The 27,233-nt window shown below is 43.7% G+C and overlaps 2 protein-coding genes across 22 annotated transcripts in view; one reads left to right on the top strand and one right to left on the bottom strand.

Annotated features, from left to right (window-relative positions):
• LOC142160072 (uncharacterized) overlaps nt 1-27,233 on the top strand; it is a 1,559,230-nt gene that overhangs the window by 975,300 nt on the left and 556,697 nt on the right. The gene's annotated exons all lie outside the window — the stretch shown is intronic.
• LOC142160088 (uncharacterized) overlaps nt 10,757-27,233 on the bottom strand; it is a 101,194-nt gene continuing 84,717 nt past the window's right edge. For both annotated transcript variants that reach the window (XM_075215016.1, XM_075215017.1), the window contains exons 6-8: nt 22,401-22,498; nt 22,147-22,243; nt 10,757-16,150 (exon numbers count right to left, since the gene is read on the bottom strand). In XM_075215016.1, the coding sequence (XP_075071117.1) occupies nt 14,559-16,150; nt 22,147-22,243; nt 22,401-22,498 (1,787 nt within the window). In that variant the 3' untranslated portion in view covers nt 10,757-14,558. The remainder of the gene's footprint in view (nt 16,151-22,146; nt 22,244-22,400; nt 22,499-27,233) is intronic.

Here is a 27,233-nt window from a genome sequence, read left to right on the forward strand (position 1 = left end):
CTGAAACAGCTATTTCTCATATTTGCTTCTCTGAATTCACCAATTATAGATGGAGAAGAACTCAAAAAATACTAACTTTGAAGTTCTCTAGAGATTTTAATAATATTGAAGTTACTTCAATATTACTATAATGCTTCAGAATTGTCAAGATTATACAGGTTGCATATTGGAATGATCTGGGGTCATAATATCCATCAAAAAGTACCTTTATTTTTCCATCTGAAAGTGACATTTAATTTTTTACATATAGGGGGAGATTTAATTCACTGAGATTTCTGGCTGCGTACATTGATTTACCATGTTCATTATTTTTTACTATTATTATTTTCTGTCTTCAGATTAATTTTATATGTTCTTATTTTTTTTACTGCTGTTTGTATTTGATTTTTTTTTATATATTATGATTTGCTATTTATTATTTTTTCTATATTTCATTATTTTTTCGTACTCATTGCTAAAGTAGATTCCCTTTCCTGCTACGGTAGAGACCGGTTAAAACGCCACCCAGACAGTATATATCTCCTCCTCTTTCTCTATGTCTTTTCCTATCTCTGGTATAGGTAGGGCAGGTAGTGTTTTGTTGTTTTCTGTAGCACAGGGGCTTGACTTCTTTATGGACTCAGCAACGCACTATTCAGTTGTACCCAGGGCACAATAGTCTGCTATTTTCTGGAGCAGATATGTTGTAATGATTTTTAATTTTGCGTCAGTTAACTGACCTCGGATGTCTGTGCATGTGCACATAGCGTCCTAGGTCTCAGGGCACCAAGATGGCGGCCAAAGGAGGACTTCTGGCCACGTTGAATCGTTCCCTGTCTTTGGAAAAGGGTTTCCACATTCATATAAGTGCAGCAGCCGGAAATCTGCCCCGGAATGAATCCTCAGGCCAATCTGCAACAGCCAAAGGACACACACTTTAGGTAAATCCCTAAGTTAGGGGTTCTTGGTTATTCATCCATTTATCTTTAGTCAGTAATACCCTGTACTTTCAGTATTCTTGTAGAACCTGTAGAAAGAAGAACAGTATAGAGTTTGTGGCTCCTGTGATAAGGATTTAACAGCTGAAACTGAGGCCATCTTTTCTATAACATGTCGTTCTCAAACCAAGTAAAAAAAAGCCCCAAGCCGTATAAGGAACTTCTAGCCTGGATGAAGGAGTCTTGTGACCAAGGAAAATCTGTGTGCTCTACAAGGGATAAAGAGACCAAGGTGTCAGACAAGCATGGATTTTGAAGATAGATACTCAAAATCAGAATGGGATTTTTCAGGGAATTTAGAAGATTCCTCTATAATGAATCCGAGGAAGTTAAGGAAACACCCAGGATGTTTCGATAATGTGGAAAGTTTGTTCTAACTTAGACTATTGTGCAAAAGTTTGAAATTTGGTTTTCAAATGAATTTTTTTTTTATGAATGGACCATTAAATTGAAATGAAATCATAGTACATTTATAATGTCATAATATTTTTATTTTATGTAACTGTTCCTAAAACTTTACATTAATCAAAGAATCCTCCATTTGCAGCAATTACAGTGTTGCAGACATTCGGCATTCTAGCTGTCAGTTTTTGAAGATATTCAAAGAAAATTTGTACCCATGACTTCTGTTGCTCTATCTATAGGTATTTTCCTCTGACCTTACAGTCAAGCTCATACCACTAGAGCTCAATAGGGTTGAGATCTGGCGATTGTGCCGACTAATCCATCAAAGACAGTACACTGGCTCTCTGTTTCTTCACAGCTTAGCTTAGAAGTCTGATTAGGATTGTTGTCTTTCTCTATGCTGAAACTTGCACCAATCAACCACTGACCACACGGTATGACATGGCATTGTAGAATGAAGTGGTAAACGTTCTGCTTCGTTATTCCTTGCACTCTGTGTAAATCTCCCACCTTACCAGAACCAAAATAGCCCCATACAATTACATTATGTAATTGTATGATACATAAGTTTTGTGGGGGTAAATCTAACCAATTGCCACAAGATCAAAGGTCAAAATGAGAAGTTATAGGCCAGGAAGACGAAACATGATCATCATCATCACCATTTATATATATAGCGCCACTGATTCTGCAGCGCTGTACAGAGAACTCACTCACATCAGTTCCTGCCCCATTGGAGCTTACAGTCTAAATTCCCTAACATACAGAGAGAGAGAGAGAGACTAGGATCAATTTTGATAGCAGCCAATTAACCTACTAGTATGTTTTTGGAGTGTGTGAGGAAACATTCGGACTTAAAGATGGCAGAACAAGTAAATGGACTCCACAATGACTATTGCCAGGATCAGTCCTCATTAACACCCCACAAATCAACTCTATTTGGACACACACTATCACCATATCAATGGCTACTGGATATTGTAAACAATGGATACAAGATAGTCACCAGTACCCTAGGAGGAACTTCCTTGTCCAATCCAAGACAGTCTGCAAACCTTAAGAGAGGTTCATGCAGTTTCTCTTGTTCTGCAGGTGAAGAAGGCAGAGGTTTCTATTCCAGACTCTCCCCCATCAGGAAATCACCAGGAGCCTTTCTGGTGCTGAACAGACACAACAAGTAAGTCGGTCACTCCATATTATGGTTTCAAGTTGAGTTACATGCACTTCAGTGACTTTGGCTTCTAGAAGAAGAATATATGACTCGGACAATTTGTCTTCTGTTTAATGTTTGTCGTTGTTTCAGTGAGTGTTTGAACTTTTCTCCTCTTGTATGGGAGTCCACTGTAACATGAGAAAGATGTTCTATTGGATGAGGTATATAACTTGCACCAATTAGATCCAAATGTTCTGAATGAGATTATTCATTAACCTGTTGAGAAGAATGAACCTGTGACTACTTAATGAGAGGAGGTGCAACCCAAACTTACTTTCTCTTTGAACGTTTAGCAGAGCTAGATGAAACAAGTCGACAGTGAGGAGTAAGAGGAAGCCTATTTGATTCCTGCTGTTGGTATTATATTACACGGTGGCCACCGAGCGGTAATTCTAATTCCTTCTAAGTCCTTATATATACCACCTGACGGTATGTGACGTTGTTGTGAGGCTACGGATCCTCCTTTCTCCCCGACTTCTGCTTTTGTGTGTTTGTACAGCGCTCCTCTGAATGTGTCACCCTACGGCAGATTTAGAGTCGGAAACAATTGGCTCAAACTAACTGGTTTACCTTGCCCATGTACGGCTAATACATTTTTGCTACATTGTGGATAACAAACTCTACTACTCAATTGTGTCAGGATCATTTGACAATTATTGAAGGTAGGATTACACCGCCTTTTACCATAACCTTATTCAGCTGACCTAATACCTTACAGGTGCATGATCAGTGGACTCTATTCCTTGGGGTTTTTACTGAGACCGGTCTCGTTTTGTGTTACAATTAGGTATTATATATTTGTGTGTGCATTTTATAGAGATTGTCTATCAATAAATATCTATTTTTAAACAATTATTCCCAGAGTTCCTAAACTTATTCAGCCACAGGGAGGTTCACTTATTGTTTGGATCTCTAGCACTGTTATGTTTCTTCGATGATATTCTCTACAGGGTTTGGCATCAACCCTGTCTGTGTATAGCACAACTGCGGTCATGAATCTTATAAGCTCAGCGCAGGATTTGTATTTTTTTTTTATCTATCCTTTACTATTATTTCACCTTATTTTGACTCCTGCTTTAACTGCTTCAGTAAAAACAAACCGTGATTCATAACAGAACCTTTCCTGAATGCTGATAGTGGTACTTAAAGCCAGTCCAATGTTTCTGACAGAAGTAGTATCTACATTCCTCATTAATCGCACTGCCGTCTATTTCACAATCTAATGATGAGATTTAAAAAAACTGCACTCGTCGGACTTGGTCAGGGCAATTTCCATATACTTATCCATGACAACAGGATTTAGAAGAATAGACAGCACTATGATGTTCCTACCAGTCCTCGTAAAGGGTATGCCAAGCCATTTACAGATGGATCAGAAAAATAATTATGTAGGAAAACAAGAGGACTGACCATAATTTGCTAGAGATCTCGAGAGCCCACTCAACACAGGCAAGAAGGACTTAAGGCTTCGGTGACAGAGCTTTGCAAAGTGGCTGGGTGGTCATCTATTCATACCTTCACCAGTCATTATCATCTGAATATTTTATCATCAATTGACTCTGTTTGGGCGACATGTTTACACAGCCACTGAAAACAATTCTTGATTTTGCAGCACATGTGACTGAGTTGCTAAGTTTTCTCTATTTGTGACTAGGTATTATTATTAAAGTCATTGAATGCTGAGTGAAGATCTATGACCAAGAATGGGGATTTATTGTACTCTGACCCACTCTTCTGCATCCTAAATACTGATAGAGTTCTCTCCATGGCTGCTAAAATGCCATAAATTTGTGTTCCAACACTGTACAAACATACATGAAATTAGAAGATATCGACCCAACTACCAAAAATCACACACCTTCTATTTTATGCACCTTCTTATAAATGTCTCAATTCCAAGTTGTATAAAACCTCAAATGTGCATTAAACCACCTGAAATTCTTAGATGGGCAGAAGATGTTGGGCACAAATTACATGAATCCTCCTGTTCCAAGATGTTTGCTAATATTTGGTCCTCTTCATAATGTATTAATCCCTTTGAAACCAGGTTGAAGCTCGTACTGAGATGGTATCAGAGCAAATAACATAAATTTCATCCCCATGCCCATTTGTGCTGGAGGTACAACAGGTTTAGCAGATGACTTTTGGTTCTACCATAAACTACAACCTCTTGTTTGCAGCCTTTAAAGTAGTATCTAATTTGGTTGGGTTTAAGGTCCTCCAATTGTTATGGGAATTCCCATGACTAAGCCCTACTACACCTACTAACTCATATGCGATATCATAATAATCTTTCATTAGACACCATATATAAGTGCTTCATGATAAAGAACAAATCCCTCACTAGGGTCTATATATAAATTTTGAATTCATAAAAATTATTTTTCTGTCACTTTCCTTGCTATATTTTTTAAAGTAATTCACCTATTACAATTGTTACTTGAGTGCCTTTTTAATAAAATACAAATAAAGATTGGTTTTAATCTGCATACAACTATTAGATTTAGGAGTGGAGTGCTTCCTCATTTAACCTTTTTCTTTGCCCATTTAGATAACCATGGTTAACAGAGGAAGAACAATGATTTCAAGCACCACCCTCCTTTTAAAGCTTCCAGTCTGTTGTTCTAACTCAATCAGCATGACAGAGTGATCTCCAGCCCTGTCCTCGTCAACCTGTGTTAACGAGAGAATCACTGACCTGATGTCAGCTGGTCCTTTTGTGACAGGGCTGAAAGGCAGTGAAAAAGTTGTTTTTGGGATAAAGTTCATTGTCATGGCAAAGGGGGACTTCCAGGGGCGGGCCGCTCAGTGTTACCAGTGTGATTAAAGGGGAACAGTGTGATGAAGGGGGGCAGTGTGATTAAAGGGGAACAGTGTGATGAAGGGGGAACAGTGTGATGAAAAGGGAACAGTGTGATAAAGGGGGGCAGTGTGATTAAAGGGAAACAGTGTGATGAAGGGGGAACGGTGTGATGAAGGGGGAACAGTGTGATAAAGGGGGGCAGTGTGATTAAAGGGAAACAGTGTGATGAAGGGGGAACAGTGTGATGAAGGGGGAACAGTGTGATGAAGGGGGAACGGTGTGATGAAGGGGGAACAGTGTGATGAAGGGGAACAGTGTGATAAAGGGGGGCAGTGTGATTAAAGGGAAACAGTGTGATGAAGGGGGAACAGTGTGATGAAGGGGGAACAGTGTGATGAAGGGGGAACGGTGTGATGAAGGGGGAACAGTGTGATAAAGGGGGGCAGTGTGATTAAAGGGAAACAGTGTGATGAAGGGGGAACAGTGTGATGAAGGGGGAACAGTGTGATGAAGGGGGAACGGTGTGATGAAGGGGGAACAGTGTGATGAAGGGGAACAGTGTGATAAAGGGGGGCAGTGTGATTAAAGGGAAACAGTGTGATGAAGGGGGAACAGTGTGATGAAGGGGGAACAGTGTGATGAAGGGGGAACGGTGTGATGAAGGGGGAACAGTGTGATAAAGGGGGGCAGTGTGATTAAAGGGAAACAGTGTGATGAAGGGGGAACAGTGTGATGAAGGGGGAACAGTGTGATGAAGGGGGAACAGTGTGATGAAGGGGGAACAGTGTGATGAAGGGGGAACGGTGTGATGAAGGGGGAACAGTGTGATAAAGGGGGGCAGTGTGATTAAAGGGAAACAGTGTGATGAAGGGGGAACAGTGTGATGAAGGGGGAACAGTGTGATGAAGGAAGCAGCAGTGTGATGAAGGGGGAACAGTGTGATGAAGGGGGAACAGTGTGATGAAAATGGAACAGTGTGATAAAGAGGGAACAGTGTGATGAAGGGGAACAGTGTGATGAAGGGGGAACAGTGTGATGAAGGAAGCAGCAGTGTGATGAAGGGGGAACAGTGTGATGAAGGGGGAACAGTGTGATGAAAATGGAACAGTGTGATAAAGAGGGAACAGTGTGATGAAGGGGGAACAGTGTGATGAAGGGGGAACAGTGTGATGAAGGGGGAACAGTGTGATGAAAATGGAACAGTGTGATAAAGGGGGGCAGTGTGATTAAAGGGAACAGTGTGATGAAGGGGGAACAGTGTGATGAAGGGGGAACAGTGTGATGAAAATGGAACAGTGTGATGAAGGGGGAACAGTGTGATGAAGGGGGAACAGTGTGATGAAGGGGGAACAGTGTGATGAAGGGGGAACAGTGTGATGAAGGGGGAACAGTGTGATGAAGGGGGAACAGTGTGATGAAGGGGGAACAGTGTGATGAAGGAAGCAGCAGTGTGATGAAGACATATCTGTTATTTGTTGCTCTTATTGTTGTGAGTTTATCACTATATAGTGTTACATATATACCCCATTATCATAAATAAGATGCTGTAGGAAGAAGGAACATATAAAAAATAAAATGCAATTTTTGTTTTTATTGTATTATTTAGTCATTATTTAAAATGTATCATTTGTAATAATAAAGAATCACTGTGTTAAGCAACACTAAAACAGCCTATTTTTTCTATTAATAAATATATATTGTACTGAAAACCACCCTTTAAGGATGGGCCACTACTTCTGTTGGAGTGCTCTTTGCTTGCCCCCTGACTCTACTGTCTCCCTCTCTATAGCAATACCCAATATCCAGGGATTCTCCTCTTCCAGCAACACTACTGATGACAGCGCTCCCTTTCTCCCCTATCCTACTGTAGGACTTCTCCAGGATGCTTCTCCTACTGGAGCTTTTTTTATCAACTATGTGTCCATGACAATTTGCCTCCTTGATACGATGAGCTTTATTTTAAGAAGCTTCCATATTAGCACCGCTGTTGCTGGCAACATTCCCTCCTCTTTTGGGTTTTTCCAGACTGCTGCCACCCTGAATGATTTCCCTCATCCAGGGTGTGACCTTCCTGGCTCCAGCTGGCATCCGCCCACTAGCCCACTCCCGGGGTCCTACCTTTGTGTGCAGAGGAACTCTCCTCTATAGATATGAGCCTTCTTCCCCTACTAAAGTATACCTTGCTCACCTGCTCCTGGAATGCCAGCGGAGCCTGGGACCAACTCCTCTCTGGGGCCCCTAGTTAATATGTCACCCCAACCCACTGCTCCCAGATGCGGGAAACCAGATTATTTATACATTCCCCACGTGATGTGCTGAGTCCACCACTTGGCGGTTGTGCATCCTACCTCTGTCTGTCAATACAGGGAGCTGTGTGTGTGTCATTTATAATGCTTGCAGATGTTACACTACACCAGTCTGAGAATTCACCAAATCCCGATACTCCTCATGTCAAGGATTAGACCAGAAGGCAAATTGTCATGGACACATTGTTGATAATAAACTTAACTTCCCCAACCTAATCATAAGAACACGTATACACATGACAAAACATAGCACACCTACATACAAACAGCACCACAATTTCAGATCTTCCTGAGCCTTCACCAGTTATCATCTCTCATCCTAATCTCACTGAGCCCTGAACGCTGTGGCGTATAAAAAATATATTATTAGTCAATATTGGACATGGAATACTAAGAGTTAACAGTACAGATTAGATAGCCAGTATACATTTCAATATGGAATACCTGGATGGAATTCCAGTGAACACCATAATACAGGAACATGTTCGGGGACCAATAAATGAAAAAGTAAAATAATAGATGATATATTACAACTGACATAGTGCACATGGGATGCTGCCACACACACACTCTCTCCCCCTCCACACCGTATACCGCTGTACCCTCATCAGCTGCTTCCTCCCTCCATACCGTATACCGCTGTACCCTCATCAGCTGCTTCCTCCCTCCACACTGTATACCACTGTACCCTCATCAGCTGCTTCCTCCCTCCACACCGTATACCGCTGTACCCTCATCAGCTGCTTCCTCCATCCACACCGTATACCGCTGTACCCTCATCAGCTGCTTCCTCCCTCCATACACCGCTGTACCCTCATAAGCTGCTTCCTCCCCTCATACCGTATACAGCTGTACCCTCACCAGCTGCTTCCTCCCTCAGTACCGTATACCGCTGTACCCTCATCAGCTGCTTCCTCCCTCCACACCGTATACGGCTGTACCCTCATCAGCTGCTTCCTCCCTCCACACCGTATACTGCTGTACCCTCATCAGCTGCTTCCTCCCTCCACACCGTATACCGCTGTACCCTCATCAGCTGCTTCCTCCCTCCATACACCTCTGTACCCTCATAAGCTGCTTCCTCCCCTCATACCGTATACTGCTGTACCCTCATCAGCTGCTTCCTCCCTCCACACCGTATACCACTGTACCCTCATCAGCTGCTTCCTCCCTCCTTACACCGCTGTACCCTCATAAGCTGCTTCCTCCCTACATACCGTATATGGCTGTACCCTCATCAGCTGCTTCCTCCCTCAGTACCGTATACCGCTGTACCCTCATCAGCTGCTTCCTCCCTCCACACCGTAAACCGCTGTACCCTCATCAGCTGCTTCCTCCCTCCACACCGTATACCGCTGTACCCTCATCAGCTGCTTCCTCCCTCCACACCGTATACCGCTGTACCCTCATCAGCTGCTTCCTCCATCCACACCGTATACCGCTGTACCCTCATCAGCTGCTTCCTCCCTCCATACACCGCTGTACCCTCATAAGCTGCTTCCTCCCCTCATACCGTATACAGCTGTACCCTCACCAGCTGCTTCCTCCCTCAGTACCGTATACCGCTGTACCCTCATCAGCTGCTTCCTCCCTCCACACCGTATACGGCTGTACCCTCATCAGCTGCTTCCTCCCTCCACACCGTATACTGCTGTACCCTCATCAGCTGCTTCCTCCCTCCACACCGTATACCGCTGTACCCTCATCAGCTGCTTCCTCCCTCCATACACCTCTGTACCCTCATAAGCTGCTTCCTCCCCTCATACCGTATACTGCTGTACCCTCATCAGCTGCTTCCTCCCTCCACACCGTATACCACTGTACCCTCATCAGCTGCTTCCTCCCTCCTTACACCGCTGTACCCTCATAAGCTGCTTCCTCCCTACATACCGTATATGGCTGTACCCTCATCAGCTGCTTCCTCCCTCAGTACCGTATACCGCTGTACCCTCATCAGCTGCTTCCTCCCTCAGTACCGTATACCGCTGTACCCTCATCAGCTGCTTCCTCCCTCCACACCGTAAACCGCTGTACCCTCATCAGCTGCTTCCTCCCTCCACACCGTATACCGCTGTACCCTCATCAGCTGCTTCCTCCCTCCACACCGTATACCGCTGTACCCTCATCAGCTGCTTCCTCCATCCACACCGTATACCGCTGTACCCTCATCAGCTGCTTCCTCCCTCCATACACCGCTGTACCCTCATAAGCTGCTTCCTCCCCTCATACCGTATACAGCTGTACCCTCACCAGCTGCTTCCTCCCTCAGTACCGTATACCGCTGTACCCTCATCAGCTGCTTCCTCCCTCCACACCGTATACGGCTGTACCCTCATCAGCTGCTTCCTCCCTCCACACCGTATACTGCTGTACCCTCATCAGCTGCTTCCTCCCTCCACACCGTATACCGCTGTACCCTCATCAGCTGCTTCCTCCCTCCATACACCTCTGTACCCTCATAAGCTGCTTCCTCCCCTCATACCGTATACTGCTGTACCCTCATCAGCTGCTTCCTCCCTCCACACCGTATACCACTGTACCCTCATCAGCTGCTTCCTCCCTCCTTACACCGCTGTACCCTCATAAGCTGCTTCCTCCCTACATACCGTATATGGCTGTACCCTCATCAGCTGCTTCCTCCCTCAGTACCGTATACCGCTGTACCCTCATCAGCTGCTTCCTCCCTCCACACCGTAAACCGCTGTACCCTCATCAGCTGCTTCCTCCCTCCACACCGTATACCGCTGTACCCTCATCAGCTGCTTCCTCCCTCCACACCGTATACCGCTGTACCCTCATCAGCTGCTTCCTCCCTCCACACCGTATACGGCTGTACCCTCATCAGCTGCTTCCTCCCTCCGTACCGTATACGGCTGTACCCTCATCAGCTGCTTCCTCCCTCCGTACCGTATACCGCTGTACCCTCATCAGCTGCTTCCTCCCTCCACACTGTATACCACTGTACCCTCATCAGTTGCTTCCTTCCTACATTTTTATTGTTCTTTTTTTTCCTTGATGAAATAATCTTAATAAAATCAAGAAGACAAGTTGGTTGGTAATTATAGATTTTATTACCTTATTTGTGAACTGACCATACAATTGCATGTCACGTCCAGATATGTACTGTAGTGTTATTACACTTATTTACACTATGAAGAATAAAAACTATAGATACTAAGTAAAATCAAACTGAAACTAAAACATATTCCATTATCCACTACACAAGATAGAAGTCATTATAAAACATAGACCAGAAATGAACTTTAACTTGCATAAAAAGAGTGGTACTTTTATAGACTTATATTAAGGTGTTACATATATGTCAACCTCACATCAATGATCACAATTCTCCCCGACCTACAGTGCAGGCAGACATGTTGAGGTCATTCTTTAGAATACATCCGATCAATGCATGAAGTACCTTATTGTTGTCACTGGTTCCTAGTGAATGATTGACTGTATTCTTATAAATGTGTCAGCCCAGCTAATGGTATTTTCCATAGTACCTTTAGCATTATCACCTTTTATTATAAAGTGACAAAATATTACTCAGCTCTGTACATTGAGGGGATTGTGATACAAACAAATACACATAAAACAACATGAAAGAGAAAGTAAGGTGACGCAGCCTAAAAGCTTAAGAGGTGGGGGAAACACTCGACAGATACGGTAGCAGGATTATAATTGTGGCTGACAATAAGTCTACAGGTTCATGGATACAAGCACTTGGTGGATACAGTTACTTTGCTAGTTCCTGGCAGTTGGTGGATACAGTTACTGTGCTAGTTCCTGGCAGTTGGTGGATACAGTTACTGTGCTAGTTCCTGGCAGTTGGTGGATACAGTCACTGTGCTAGTTCCTGGCAGTTGGTGGATACAGTCACTGTGCTAGTTCCTGGCAGTTGGTGGATACAGTTACTACGCTAGTTCCTGGCAGTTGGTGGATACAGTCACTGTGCTAGTTCCTGGCAGTTGGTGGATACAGTCACTGTGCTAGTTCCTGGCAGTTGGTGGATACAGTCACTGTGCTAGTTCCTGGCAGTTGGTGGATACAGTTACTGTGCTAGTTCCTGGCAGTTGGTGGATACAGTTACTACGCTAGTTCCTGGCAGTTGGTGGATACAGTTACTGTGCTAGTTCCTGGCAGTTGGTGGATACAGTTACTTTGCTAGTTCCTGGCAGTTGGTGGATACAGTTACTGTGCTAGTTCCTGGCAGTTGGTGGATACAGTTACTTTGCTAGTTCCTGGCAGTTGGTGGATACAGTCACTGTGCTAGTTCCTGGCAGTTGGTGGATAAAGTCACTGTGCTAGTTCCTGGCAGTTGGTGGATACAGTCACTGTGCTAGTTCCTGGCAGTTGGTGGATACAGTCACTGTGCTAGTTCCTGGCAGTTGGTGGATACAGTCACTGTGCTAGTTCCTGGCAGTTGGTGGATACAGTTACTGTGCTAGTTCCTGGCAGTTGGTGGATACAGTTACTACGCTAGTTCCTGGCAGTTGGTGGATACAGTTACTGTGCTAGTTCCTGGCAGTTGGTGGATACAGTCACTGTGCTAGTTCCTGGCAGTTGGTGGATACAGTCACTGTGCTAGTTCCTGGCAGTTGGTGGATACAGTTACTGTGCTAGTTCCTGGCAGTTGGTGGATACAGTTACTACGCTAGTTCCTGGCAGTTGGTGGATACAGTTACTGTGCTAGTTCCTGGCAGTTGGTGGATACAGTTACTTTGCTAGTTCCTGGCAGTTGGTGGATACAGTTACTGTGCTAGTTCCTGGCAGTTGGTGGATACAGTTACTTTGCTAGTTCATGGCAGTTGGTGGATACAGTCACTGTGCTAGTTCCTGGCAGTTGGTGGATACAGTCACTGTGCTAGTTCCTGGCAGTTGGTGGATACAGTCACTGTGCTAGTTCCTGGCAGTTGGTGGATACAGTCACTGTGCTAGTTCCTGGCAGTTGGTGGATACAGTTACTGTGCTAGTTCCTGGCAGTTGGTGGATACAGTTACTGTGCTAGTTCCTGGCAGTTGATGGATACAGTCACTGTGCTAGTTCCTGGCAGTTGATGGATACAGTTACTACGCTAGTTCCTGGCAGTTGGTGGATACAGTCACTGTGCTAGTTCCTGGCAGTTGGTGGATAGAGTTACTACGCTAGTTCCTGGCAGTTGGTGGATACAGTTACTACGCTAGTTCCTGGCAGTTGGTGGATACAGTTACTACGCTAGTTCCTGGCAGTTGGTGGATACAGTTACTGTGCTAGTTCCTGGCAGTTGGTGGATACAGTTACTGTGCTAGTTCCTGGCAGTTGGCAATTACAGGTACAATTCTAGTTCCTGGTTCCAAGACACAGAGATAGTTTCTGGCTTTGGCAGTTGGTGAACATTTAATACATCCCAGCTGTAGTACAATATTAAGGCTCTACTCATGAGGTGTGTGGGTGTGTGTGTGTGTGTGTGTGTGTATGTGTGTTAGAATTGTCCACCTGATTATGTTTTATTCTGTACTGTGCTAAATATTCCATCTAGTTTGGCTCTTTGGAAGAAGGTCAAACTCCTCCTTAATCTTCCTTTTATAGCAAATAGAGAATCCCCTTAGGAAACCCTGAACACTAGGGAGTATATTTACTAAAGCTAAACAGGAAAATTGTAGCCATCATTTCCTGGACTATAGTAGATAAATGATAGCTAGAATATGATTGGTTGCTATGGTCAACACCACATCTTTCTTTTTAGAAGCTGTAATAAATCTACCTCCAGGAATCTGAAGCACTTAAATATTGTATAACAAAACGGACAGTGATCAGTTTCCTTTGTCCAATGTGACGTTAACACATTTAATTTGCCCAATATACAAATGAAAGGAACCATCAATATGCCAATTAAACAGACGTCCTTAACTTTCTGAATCAAGTCCAAACAGAAGTGAGAGGTTATTATTATCTACAAAGGAGATGAGGAATCTGTTTACACAATCACAGAGTTGTCGGACCCACTGGAGGTAACTTACAAACTGGACAGAAATACAGACCCATAGAGCATCTGCTTATAAGCAAATGTGCTTATTTATTGGCATAGTGCAAACATAGGTACCAACATTTAGTTTTTCTGAACTGCCTGTGAAAAGTGTGCAGTGGTTGTGAGCTAAGATGTAAACACACATGGTGGAAAAAGAAAAGCAATACCTCAGTATCATACCTACTCTTCATCAATGTCATTGTTATCTTAGGTTGTCGCCAAAAATTACTGCTCACTCAATTCTCCCTTATGTCTTAAATTACGAATAAGGGAACATCAGGACTATATTTTCTAAATGTCTTTATGTTATTAGTGTATTTATGTTCCTATAAATGTGCTCTTCTGTATTACTTGTGCCTGGAAGGTGAAATAGTCTCACATTTCAAAATATAAGCCAAGGACGGACAACTGCCACCACATCAAAGGAAGGTCCTGTCTCCACCCGATAAAAGATAACGCGTCTCTTTGGCCTTCATACCTCATTTAAACGTCTTGCCGTGCAAAACAAAAACATATTTTCACATGCTGGCGCAATAGAAGGCTGGACCCACCTAACTCATCCCAGAGGTTTGCAACCCTGCAAGTGCAACTTAACCCACCAAGGCACACACCTACCTGTAGAAATAAATCGCGTTTGTACAAAAACAGCTTCAAATCATCATAAAATTGCACTTGAACTGTGTAAATTATAATATTTTAATATACTGCGTAAATGGACCGGAAAATGCCCTCCATAAGTTAATGATGTTAATATACTTTGCGTATACATTCTGGAAATGCATTTATACTTGTTTTTATACTTTACATTGATAAAATTTAGATTGCGACAACCGTTTCAAGTCTATCAGCTCATTGAAATTGCTTTTTCTCTTGTGTGAATTCTCTCATGTTCAACAAGAGTTGATTTCTGTGAAAAACATTTCCCACACTCAGAACATGGAAATGGCTTCTCACCTGTGTGAATTCTCTGATGTTGAACAAGACCTGATTTATTTGCAAAACATTTCCCACACTCAGTACATGGAAATGGCTTCTCACCTGTGTGAGTTCTCTGATGTACAACAAGCCCTGATTTATGGGTAAAACATTTCCCACACTCAGTACATGGGAATGGTTTTGCACCTGTGTGAGTTCTCTCATGTGTAACAAGAGCTGATTTCTGTTTAAAACATTTGCCACAATCCGAACATGGAAATGGCTTTTCACCTGTGTGAGTTCTCTGATGTGAAACAAGATCTGATTTTTGTTTAAAAAAATTCCCACACTCAGAACATGAAAATGGTTTTTCGCCTGTGTGAGTTCTTTGATGTACAACAAGACCTGATTTATGGGTAAAACATTTTCCACACCCAGAACATGGAAATGGTTTCTCACCTGTGTGAGTTCTCTGATGATCAACAAGACCTGATTTATTTGTAAAACATTTACCACAATCAGAACATGGAAATGGTTTATCACCTGTGTGGTTTTTCTGATGTGTAACAAGAGCTGATTTGTGTGCAAAACATTTTCCACACTCAGAACATGAAAATGGTTTTAAACCTGAGTGAGTTCTCTGATGTTCAACAAGAGCTGATTTATGTGTAAAACATTTCCCACAATCAGAACATGGAAATGGCTTCTCACCTGTGTGAGTTCTCTGATGTATAACAAGAGCTGATTTATGTGTAAAACGTTTCCCACACCCAGAACATGAAAATGGTTTTTCACCTGTGTGAGTTCTCTGATGTGGAACAAGATCTGATTTGTGTGTAAAACATTTCCCACACTCAGGACAAGAAAATGGCTTCTCACCTGTGTGAGATCTCTGATGCACAACAAGACCTAATTTATGTGTAAACCATTTCCCACATTCAGAACATGGAAATGGTTTTTCACCTGTGTGAGTTCTCTGATGTGAAACAAGAGTTGATTTCTGTGTAAAACATTTCCCACACTCAGAACATGGAAAAGGCTTCTCACCTGTGTGAGACCTCTGATGCGTAACAAGATCTGCTTTGTGTGTAAAACGTTTACCACACCTAGAACATGGAAATGGCTTCTCACCTGTGTGAGTGACCAGATGTCTAACAAGAGATGATTTTTGTGTAAAACATTTCCCACACTCAGAACATGGAAATGGAATATCACCTGTGTGAGCTCTCTGATGTCTAACAAAGACTGACTGATGTATAAAACATTTACCACACTCAGAACAAGGAAAGATTGCATCACCTGTACGAGCTGTACCATGTGTTGCAATATCTGAGTTATCATGAAAAAAATCCTCATTATTAGACAGATCAGATGATATATTTGGATTGTGGTGCACTGGATATATATTTAGAGTAATGGGATGTTCTTCTGGAGACCCTTGTGTGATGTTATCTTCTATTTTAAAATCTGCAGACAAAATGAGACATCCCTCTGAGATATTCCTGATTTTGTATCCATCTACTGGAAATAAAATAAATGTATGGATATAGACAGTTTTATTTTATTTTATCATTTCATACTATTAGTGAGTTCAAGTAGTTTGGTTGTTTAATTTCAATGAGCAAACTACAAACACTTTATTACTATATAAATGTACAAAATGGGAATTTGTGTACTTAATTCAAACTTTTTCCTTTGAATTCAATGAAGGACACTGGAACATTGGGGTATAGAGTGCGGTCACTGGAGCTTGGGCACATTAAACTTAACATTAAAAATCCCTTTATACCTTATTGGCTGTCTCTGACTCCACAGTATTTTTCTAACAAATCCCCACAAAGGACGGAACCAGTGTAAAAAACCAGAGGAGGAGACAACAACAAAGTTCTCCAAACAAAGATAAAAGAGAAAAACCAAAGCACAAGAACATGTACAAAAACTAAGAACATAATGGAAGGGCATCCACTATCCCCCATTGGATCTAGTGAAAATGATTTTACGTACTACAAAAATCTAATTTTCTTATTCATCCATGCAGGACACTAAAACACTGGTGATGTCCCAAAGCTGTCCCTAAGGGAGGGTGCACTTAAATGTTGCAGAGCGCAGCACCTTTTGTCCTAAACTGGTATTCTTGAATGCAAAATTACTACATCTGTAGAATTTTGTGAAGGGATGCACCAAAGACCACATGGTATCCTCTGATATAGTGGAATATGCACAGGCTGACCCACCCCATTGCAAACCTGGCGAATTACTGAAGTAAACCACCTGCCAATGGTCTGCTTAGAGGCTTTCCAGCCTCTCTTGTGGAAATCATAGAGGACCAACAGGTCATCCATCCTGGGTAATTCCCTGGCCCTATGTACATTGGGTCTCAATGACCTAACTATGTGCAAAAAGCAAATGCAGTTCTTCTGGACACTTATCCAGCTTCAAGGCCAGAATCACAATATCTTGATTCAGATGGAACTTGGAGTCCACCTTGGGCTGAAAAGACTTGAGGAAGTGGGATCTACTAGACAGAGATCCCAGCTGGTCTTCCAGGAAAGAAACTTTAACGTCACTGAATCAATAGGTTCGAAAGGAAAATGCTGGAAGGCTGTCAACGCCAGGTTTAGATCATGTGGAGCAGTTGGGGAGGGGGGTATGTCTCGTGGTTGCACATGCATCACTCTACAAAATGGTCTGTACTTCAGGCTAAAGAAACATTTTTTTCTGAAAGAACCCAAGAGGGCCGAGACCTGAACCTTCAAATGAGATGAGTTTTATACCATACTGCAGTAACAGCAGTTACCGGTGCTAAAATAATCACCAAAATGCCCTCTCTTTTTAACTATTTTAGTACCCACATAAGCATTTATGGACAGGAACAGGTAGATCAGATAGAAACTCTAAGGAACTGACATGGCACCTACTGCGGACCTTCATCCTGTAGCAGAAGCTCTCAATCTTGTAGTTGAATAGAGGTGCCATCTTGTTGATATCTGCTTGATACCACCTGATCACCAGCTGCTGGAATATTTCGGGCGAAGGAACCACTAACCACTCCCCAGGATGATAAGCGTGACTGCTGAGGTAGTCAGCTTTCCAGTTCTTTACCCCTGGGAAGAAGACTGCTGTAATGGCCGCATTCTGTGCTGCTCAAGTCAAAATTCTGGGGTTCATCTCATTCTTGGTGTCCCTGGTGATTTAGGTAAGTCACTGCAATGACATTGTCTGATTGAACCTTTATGGCCTTTCCTTGCAAGAACTGCTGCCCCGTGGCTAGAGTGGCGAAAAACGCTCCAAACTCCAGCACACTTGAAGAGTCTAAGCTACCAATGAGTGTCCAAAAATCCTGGACTTGAAGCAAGGCCACAGAGTTTGCCTTGATCAGCAGATTTTCCAAGAGATGACTATTACCCCCTGGATCTGAAAAGGGGCAAAATAACTTCCAGATTTTTGTGAATACAGTTGGCGCTGTCGCAAGGCCGAAGAGTAGAGACTGAAACTGATCATGATGGGACTGAACTGCAAATATAAAAAGGCAAAGGTGTCCCTTGCAGATTGGAACATGCTGGTCCCGTTCCATGCTGTTGATGACCAACCTCAATTACTTCATCGTGAAACGGTCTACTTGCAACTGCACATTTAAGGATTTCAGTATCAGAATAGGTCGAAAGAAGCCACCAGTTCTGGAGCAGGAAGATATCCGAGTAAAAATCCAAACCGTTCTACTATTCTGAGATGGGACTAACTACAAACAACTACTAACAACCTCATGGAAATAAAGGACTGAAAAGCTTCCCTTAGGGCAACATGTTTCCAGAAAGGAAAGAAGATAGTAATTCCCAGGGAGCAGAGAGTGTGGTGTACATGTGGTCTAATCCTTGTATTGCTTGACTGATGATCCGTACACAAAATGTAATTCACAGCAATATATAATTTGGGTCTAAACAAACATAATTTGCATAGTCAATAGCATTAGTATGAGCAATTAACCAAAACACAACAAAAGCAAAAACCAATAAAAGAGTAATTGTTAGTAAACAGACTCTCCAAGAGAATCAAACAATGTCCAAAATCTGTTAAAAATGTTTCTCTCTTAATGTAATTTATAGTATAAAATGTCCCTAGTGGGGTTAGACCCCTCCAATAATTGACAGTTCCTTGGAAATTAGCTAAAATCCTGGTAGTGCTGAGGGGAGTCTAAACTGAAGTGTAAAGCTGAGATAAAGAAGAGATCTCTATTGCATGCAGTGCGCCCTGCGGCCGTGCTTGAGATTTATCGCGGCCTCAAGTGAGACGCTCTTTTTCTGGCAGTTTATGACAGCAGGTGGTGGATCTGCTCATCCACACAACACCCGAGACGGAGGGACCAAGGAGGACCTGGAGCCCCGTGAAAGGACACCTGGAGGGGTAAGTTTCTACACCCTGTCCCATTACCGTTGATGCAAATAGGGAATCCGAATCCCTGAAGGTATTTATCCAAAGACTGTCTGTGACTCCGTTTTAACACACATCTGGATGTTACTACATGCATGCAATAGAGATCTCTTCTTTATCTCAGCTTTACACTTTGCTTTAGACTCCCCTCAGCACTACCAGGATTTTAGGTAATTTACAAGGAACTCTAAATTATTGGAGGGGTCTAACCCCATACTAAGAGGCACTCAGGACTTTTTCCACTAAACATTACATTAAGACGGACAAAACATGTAACAGATTTTTGGACATTGATTGATTGATTGCGGCACCTCAAGGCATCACCGCCGCAGCTGAAGGATGCTGATACCATTAACAGAAGGCACAAAAATAAAGCAAAATAAATGTAAAATAATGAAAAACATCATCCATATTCAGAGGAGCATAAGTATTTGTAAGTAAATTTAAAGTAAGCAAGTTCCAGTCTCCACACTCTATTCCACAATGTTGCAGTGTCCCGCATGAATTAGAAATAGCAAACAGGACTAATGTTGGAACAGATAAATGAGGACTTAAAATACAATGTGGTCCAAAAGTGTGGAAACTCCCGTTTAAAAATTTTTAAAAATTAGAGTTGCATCCAAGATGGACAACTCAAGATGGCCACCCTACGGACCACCATACCCAGATCATATGTGCAGACACTGGATTCATATTTCCTTACCCATTTCCAATTTAATAGAGTGTTTCCACACATATGGACCACCCTGTATACCACAACCACATTACCAAAAACAGTGCATAGACTCAGCAATACTGTATGTAGATTGTATAACCACATTGGACAATTCCACCCTCATTTCTCAAGCATACAAATTGCCCAACCAGTGTCATAAAATATTAAGGCGTATTAGCCAGTAACACTGCCCAACCATAACACCCATCCACACATTGCCCAAACATTAGAGCCTTGGAAGCACAGCGGACATGGACTATACTAGCAGTACGCCCGATCCATGCATCTACACTACTCAAAGTTTCCCATTTGGACATATATATAACAAAAGACAGTGAAGCAGCCTCTATATGTTCCTCTGGTCAACTTCAAGTAGTACAGCGGCCACAGTCAAGATACTAAATAACTACTAAATTAGGCACTGAGAGGAAAGGAGAGCAGCAGGACTAGCAGTAGAGAAGGGTAGGGCACAGAGAGACAGCAAGGAGTGGATTGGCAACACAAAATGATGACGGCACAGAGCGGAGGAGAAAATCAGGACAGAGTAGGAGAAAGGTGAAGACCACAGACAGGTAACAGCTGGCAGCATAGGTGCAGAACAGAACACAGATACAGATCGGAAGTTGAAGGGCACAGAGAATCCATCACAGAGACTGGATGGGAGCTATTGTTCAATGACAGGTGTGTGGTTATAGTTCTGTGAGCATGAAGTCGAAATGGCGACAATGAAAATGTTGATACAGTTAAAAGGTCGACATTCAGAATGTCGCCATGATCAATATGTTGCCACAGTTAAAATGTCAACATTGTGAGAATCAACAGTGTCAAAAGCAGCAGAGAGGTCCAGGAGAATGGAGAAAAGACCCTTAGACTTTGCAGTAAGTAGATCGGCGGAAACCTGACTGCAGAGAGTCGAGAATGGAATGATGGCGGTGGAAACCTGACTGCAGAGAGTCGAGAATGGAATGATGGCGGTGGAAAACTGACTGCAGAGAGTCGAGAATGGAATGATGGCGGTGGAAGCCTGACTGCAGAGAGTCGAGAATGGAATGATGGCGGCGGAAACCTGACCGCATAGAGTCGAGAATGGAATGATGGCGGCGGAAACCTGACCGCAGAGAGTCGAGAATGGAATGATGGCGGCGGAAACCTGACTGCAGAGAGTCGAGAATGGAATGATGGCGGTGGAAACCTGACCGCAGAGAGTCGAGAATGGAATGATGGCGGTGGAAACCTGACCGCAGAGAGTCGAGAATGGAATGATGGCGGTGGAAACCTGACCGCAGAGAGTCGAGAATGGAATGATGGCGGTGGAAACCTGACCGCAGAGAGTCGAGAATGGAATGATGGCGGTGGAAACCTGACCGCAGAGAGTCGAGAATGGAATGATGGCGGTGGAAACCTGACTGCAGAGAGTCGAGAATGGAATGATGGCAGTGGAAACCTGACTGCAGAGAGTCGAGAATGGAATGATGGCGGCAGAAGCCTGACCGCAGAGAGGCGAGAATGGAATGATGGCGGCGGAAACCTGACTGCAGAGAGTCGAGAATGGAATGATGGCGGTGGAAACCTGACCGCAGAGAGTCGAGAATGGAATGATGGCGGTGGAAACCTGACCGCAGAGAGTCGAGAATGGAATGATGGCGGTGGAAACCTGACTGCAGAGAGTCGAGAATGGAATGATGGCAGTGGAAACCTGACTGCAGGGAGTCGAGAATGGAATGATGGCGGCAGAAGCCTGACCGCAGAGAGTCGAGAATGGAATGATGGCGGCGGAAACCTGATCGCAGAGAGTCGAGAATGGAATGATGGCGGCGGAAACCTGACCGCAGAGAGTCGAGAATGGAATGAGAGGAGAGAAATTGAAACACCAATTTCACAAGTAATTTGGAGGCAAAGAAAAGAAATAAGGCGGTAGATGGAGAGAGAGGTTGGATTGAGAGATGGTTACTTTAGAATTGGTTAGATGAGCTTATGGAATAAGGAAACTTGCCGGTGGAGTGAGACAGATTGAAGATGTGAGCCAAAGGTGGGCATCCAGTGTAGGAGAGGGAGCGGAGAAATTGGGAGTGAATAGGGTCAAGTGGACAGGTTGTAGAATGAGCTGAAGAGATGACTGCAGAGACCTTGTCTTCAGTTACTGGACGGCATGAACTGAGGGCTGATTAGGGACTATAGGTGAATAATGCAATAATAATACAATAACGTAAAATAACAAAATAATTACTGAGAACCACATATAAAATTATTATTACTATTAGTGCACAGGAGGGATCATGGGTAATGACAGAGGAGGGTGTAGAATAAGAGATTGTTGTAGTGACTGAACAAGGAGAATATGTGACTCTTTCTATAATAAGTGATTATTACTGACCTGTGCTGATATCTGTAGGGATTTCCTCCTCCTTACACTGCTGATCACCCCTCACATACGTTTCTTCTTCTCCCTTAATATCAATCAGGTCTTCACGCTAAAGAACAAAAAACAAGAAGATAACACTTCAATATTAATTAATGAAATCAGACATTATTAAGTAGACGACAATCAGTATTTCAGACCCACACAGCTTCTCTACAGAAAAGTCACTTTGGTATTTTGTATTTGGTGAGACCCTAAATCCCATCTACCTGATACTCCTGTGGGATACTGTGATTTTCCTCTGTACGATCCTGTGAATAAAGAGGACGGGGACATCTCTCTGGGGTATTTCTGTTACAGGGTCCATCTGTAGGAGACACACAGTGACTGAGTATATATGTGATTATCAGATGATGTGTACATGAACCTAAACATCCCATGGTTTGACAGTGAAAACAGAAATGACTTACTTTGCTAATTATATACAGAGCCATCTGTGACGAGTGCCAGGCTGATGTGGGTAAAATAAAGGTTATGCCCACTTGTCATCCCCTCTAACCAGAAGAAGTTATATACAATATCAATATTAAGGGTGTGTGTTATAATGTATATCAGCTTACGCTTCAACATGACCCGTTGTGTTCTGTAGGCATCACTGTAATGTGTACCGTGCCCTCTAAACCAGTGCTGGTGACGGTCGGCTGGATGCATGATTTCACCCAAAAAGGTACCCGGACATGATTGTGGAGTCTTCTCCACCAGTACTGAAGGATTCAGTCGTGCTTCCAGCCGCAGCCCCTGAACTGCCACCGGTGAGCAGACTGTGATTGGGTTGATTTGGCAGGGGGGAAAGGGATGGTAGATGTCAGAATTTAGGGAGGTCCAATGGATGAACCCATCTCTAGCCAGCTTAGCAAGCACAGCAGACCAGCCAGGTGGTCCTATCTGTTGAAACCCAATAGTGTGAGAGGATGGGAAGTGTACAGTGTTATACGGCGGCGGAATGAAGCATGAACCGACATCAAAACAGTTGGTGGTGCCCAAGAAATATCGGGCCATAGCCACCAGCACTTGGCAATGATATCGCCGTAGCTGGCCACTTAGGGATCTGCAAGACTGGCATTGGGTTGCAGCACAGCCTTTTCTGGCCAGACATTAGCCAAGACTAGAAGAGTTCTTGGACAGCATGTGATGTATGTCGGTGCCTCCAGTTGCCCCTAATATTGGGGTGACATTCCAGAGTGTAGTAGATGACACAGTGGGGCCTTTTCCTAGGGTGCCAGATTGATTCAATATAAACATTAAGCCTGAAAAGCATCCCCTCTGACCAGAACAAGTTATACTACCTGTATATGCAACAATATGACAAATATTAATGTTAAATGTATATGTGCTTTTATGTATATCAGTTCGCTGTCCCCACTGTAATGTGTACCAATAAATGAGCTATTGTCACTTGGGCACCTCAGAGACTGTGAACACAAACTGCAGACATTACTCTTGTGAGACTTCCTCCTCTAACATATTGTACAGGTAATACCAGTCAGCTGGAGGCACGATTTCACCCAAAACGACTGTGAAGGGATAGAACAGGAGAGAGCTCTAGATACCCAGAAACTAGGGATATCAAGATTTTTTGAAAAGACAAGTGGGGCCCCATTGTTTAAATTCTCTACCATGGAGCCAAGAACTGCAAGTGGCCTACTGACTACGTGATGGATGAAGGGAAGCCGATGAAGGCCCTCTACTGAGCTGGTCTCAATGTGAAGAGACTTTTATCTATGTATTTAATTATTTTTTTAAAAAAAGCGTGGCCCCCCCCCCCCCCCCCTAAAAACCCTATTAACCCTAGTGCTGCCAGTCTACTGCTGGTTGCAGGGAAATCAGGGGAACAAAAATGTGTGGTGTCCCCCCAATTACACCACAACCAGCACTAGGCAAACCAGCCGGGGTGGGTGGCACTATAGTAGAGGGACACGCGGCAGGGGTCCCCCTGCCATATTGACATACCAACCCCAGGCTGTTCAGCGCTGGACTGGATTCCCCAGGGAGTGGGGTCCGCAAAACAATTGTACGGGCCTCCCATATAGAAACACCCTTCCCAGTCTCTTCCTACACCCCTGGGGCAGTGGGTGTAGGGTAATAGCGCGCAAAAAGTATAAAGAAGTATGAAAACAGAGTTTTTGGTTAAAAAGAGGGAGTTGTGGTGTATTTAGCATTTTGCTTTATGGCACTACATGTCTCAGCGGGCATGGGTGTCAGGGCATGATGGCACTTGTGGTTCTCCAAGTGCTAGCATGCCCTGGTTGCCATGGGTATGCTGGTTCTTGTAGTTCTATAAGCATCAGCATGCCCATACTGTTAATGACAGCCCGGGTTGGCTGGAATTTGTAGTCCCTCTTTTTAACCACATTATTTTAATAAAAGTAAAAACACCCCAAATACTTACCATCTATTCTTCTAAGCTTGCAATCCAATAATGCTTGTAACCATGTCCAAATAAAACCATAATAACTGGGCAGCACAGTGGCCTAGTGGTTAGCACTTCTGCCTCACAGCACTGGGGCATGAGTTCAATTCCCAACCATGGTCTTATCTGTGAGGAGTTTGTATGTTCTCCTTGTGTTTGCGTGGGTTTCCTCCAGGTGCTCCAGTTTCCTCCCACACTCCAAAAACATATTGGTAGGTTAATTGGCTGCTAACAAAATTGACCCTAGTCTCTCTCTCTCTCTCTCTCTGTGCGTATGTTAGAGAATTTAGACTGTAAGCTCTAATGGGGTGCCACTAGCGCTATATAAATAACTGATGATGATGATAATATTCCAAAAGGTCTAGTAGCGGCCCCAAAAAAATTATACTCCAATAGTCCATGTAAATAAGCTTCTTATCTTATGGTCCTGGGACCCATTTTCAATTCCAAAATGACTTGAAAAATCTTCTGGTCTTCAGTCCAAAGGACCTCAAAATATTCTACTGGAACATGTTTGATAAAAAAAATAAACCCATAACAGACGCACGGACTGTGCTTGTCTATGGACCAGCACCGCAACGCTGAATGAGAAATAAACAGGCGACATCTATATATAATGTACGCTATCATGGGAAGCCGCTTGGTCACTGTTTATAAGGTTTGGTATTTCCTACATGTCAGCCTTTTACGGTCACTGTTATCGGTGTCCGTTCTTTAGTCACCGGATTTATGACTACCACCGGCAAAGATCAAAGGAGACAGCAACATGCCTGGTACCCTTGTGGATGGTCAATTTATCTGAAAGGCTTTCCTTTACTCAACATTGAGAGTGTGTAAGCATAGGCTAAAGAAAAAAGCAAGGCAGACCTCGAAAAGGCAAAGTAGGTCAGACTAGGTGCCTTTGTGATGATAACTCTAATTTCTCTAGAGGGAAAAGAATTCACACTGATCCAAGTGAATAATTGGTGGTGGAATCATATTCAGGTCAGGAGTTAAAATGGGACCTCAGTGGTAGGTAACTACATTGTTCCAGATCATTTTTATTAATGGCCAAGAGCAGAAGTCAAATAGGAGCTGATGACTCCTGATGTATGAGAATCACCAGAGAGTGTGAGGGGGAGACTGGTCAGATCTCTGGGCTGGTAGCACAATAATATGATGTGAGGAGGAGAGCAGGAGTCTAATAGGAGCTGATGACTCCTGATGTATGAGAATCACCCGAGTGTGAGAAGGAGACTGGTCAGATCTCTGGGCTGGTAGCACAATGATATGATGTGAGGAGGTGAGCAGGAGTCTAATAGGGGCTGATGGCTCCTGATGTATGAGAATCACCAGAGAGTGTGAGGAGGAGACTGGTCAGATCTCTGGGCTGGTAGCACATTGATATGATGTGAGGAGGAGAGCAGGAGTCTAATAGGGGCTGATGGCTCCTGATGTATGAGAATCACCAGAGTGTGTGGGGAGGAGACTGGTCAGATCTCTGGGCTGGTAGCACAATGATATGATGTGAGGAGGAGAGCAGGAGTCTAATAGGAGCTGATAGATCCTGATGTATGAGAATCACCAGAGAGTGTGGGGAGGAGACTGGTGGGATCTCTGGGCTGGTAGCACATTGATATGATGTGAGGAGGAGAGCAGGAGTCTAATAGGGGCTGATGGCTCCTGATGTATGAGAATCACCAGAGAGTGTGGGGAGGAGACTGGTCAGATCTCTGGGCTGGTAGTACAATGATATGATGTGAGGAGGAGAGCATGAGTCTAATAGGGGCTGATGGCTCCTGATGTATGAGAATCACCAGAGTGAGAGGAGGAGACTGGTCAGATCTCTGGGCTGGTAGCACAATGATACGATGTGAGGAGGAGAGCAGGAGTCTAATTGGGGCTGATGGCTCCTGATGTATGAGAATCACCAGAGAGTGTGGGGAGGAGACTGGTCAGATCTCTGGGCTGGTAGTACAATGATATGATGTGAGGAGGAGAGCAGGAGTCTAATAGGGGCTGATGGCTCCTGATGTATGAGAATCACCAGAGTGTGTGGGGAGGAGACTGGTCAGATCTCTGGGCTGGTAGCACAATGATATGATGTGAGGAGGAGAGCAGGAGTCTAATAGGGGCTGATGGCTCCTGATGTATGAGAATCACCAGAGTGTGTGGGGAGGAGACTGGTCAGATCTCTGGGCTGGTAGCACAATGATATGATGTGAGGAGGAGAGCAGGAGTCTAATAGGGGCTGATGGCTCCTGATGTATGAGAATCACCAGAGTGTGAGGGGGAGACTGGTCAGATCTCTGGGCTGGTAGCACAATGATATGATGTGAGGAGGAGAGCAGGAGTCTAATAGGAGCTGATGACTCCTGATGTATGAGAATCACCCGAGTGTGAGAAGGAGACTGGTCAGATCTCTGGGCTGGTAGCACAATGATATGATGTAAGGAGGAGAGCAGGAGTCTTATAGGGGCTGATGGCTCCTGATGTATGAGAATCACCAGAGAGTGTGAGGAGGAGACTGGTCAGATCTCTGGGCTGGTAGCACAATGATATGATGTGAGGAGGAGAGCAGGAGTCTAATAGGGGCTGATGGCTCCTGATGTATGAGAATCACCAGAGTGTGAGGGGGAGACTGGTCAGATCT

The sequence above is a fragment of the Mixophyes fleayi genome, chromosome 6 (assembly GCF_038048845.1).
Source record: "Mixophyes fleayi isolate aMixFle1 chromosome 6, aMixFle1.hap1, whole genome shotgun sequence".
Classification (NCBI taxonomy): domain Eukaryota; kingdom Metazoa; phylum Chordata; class Amphibia; order Anura; family Limnodynastidae; genus Mixophyes; species Mixophyes fleayi.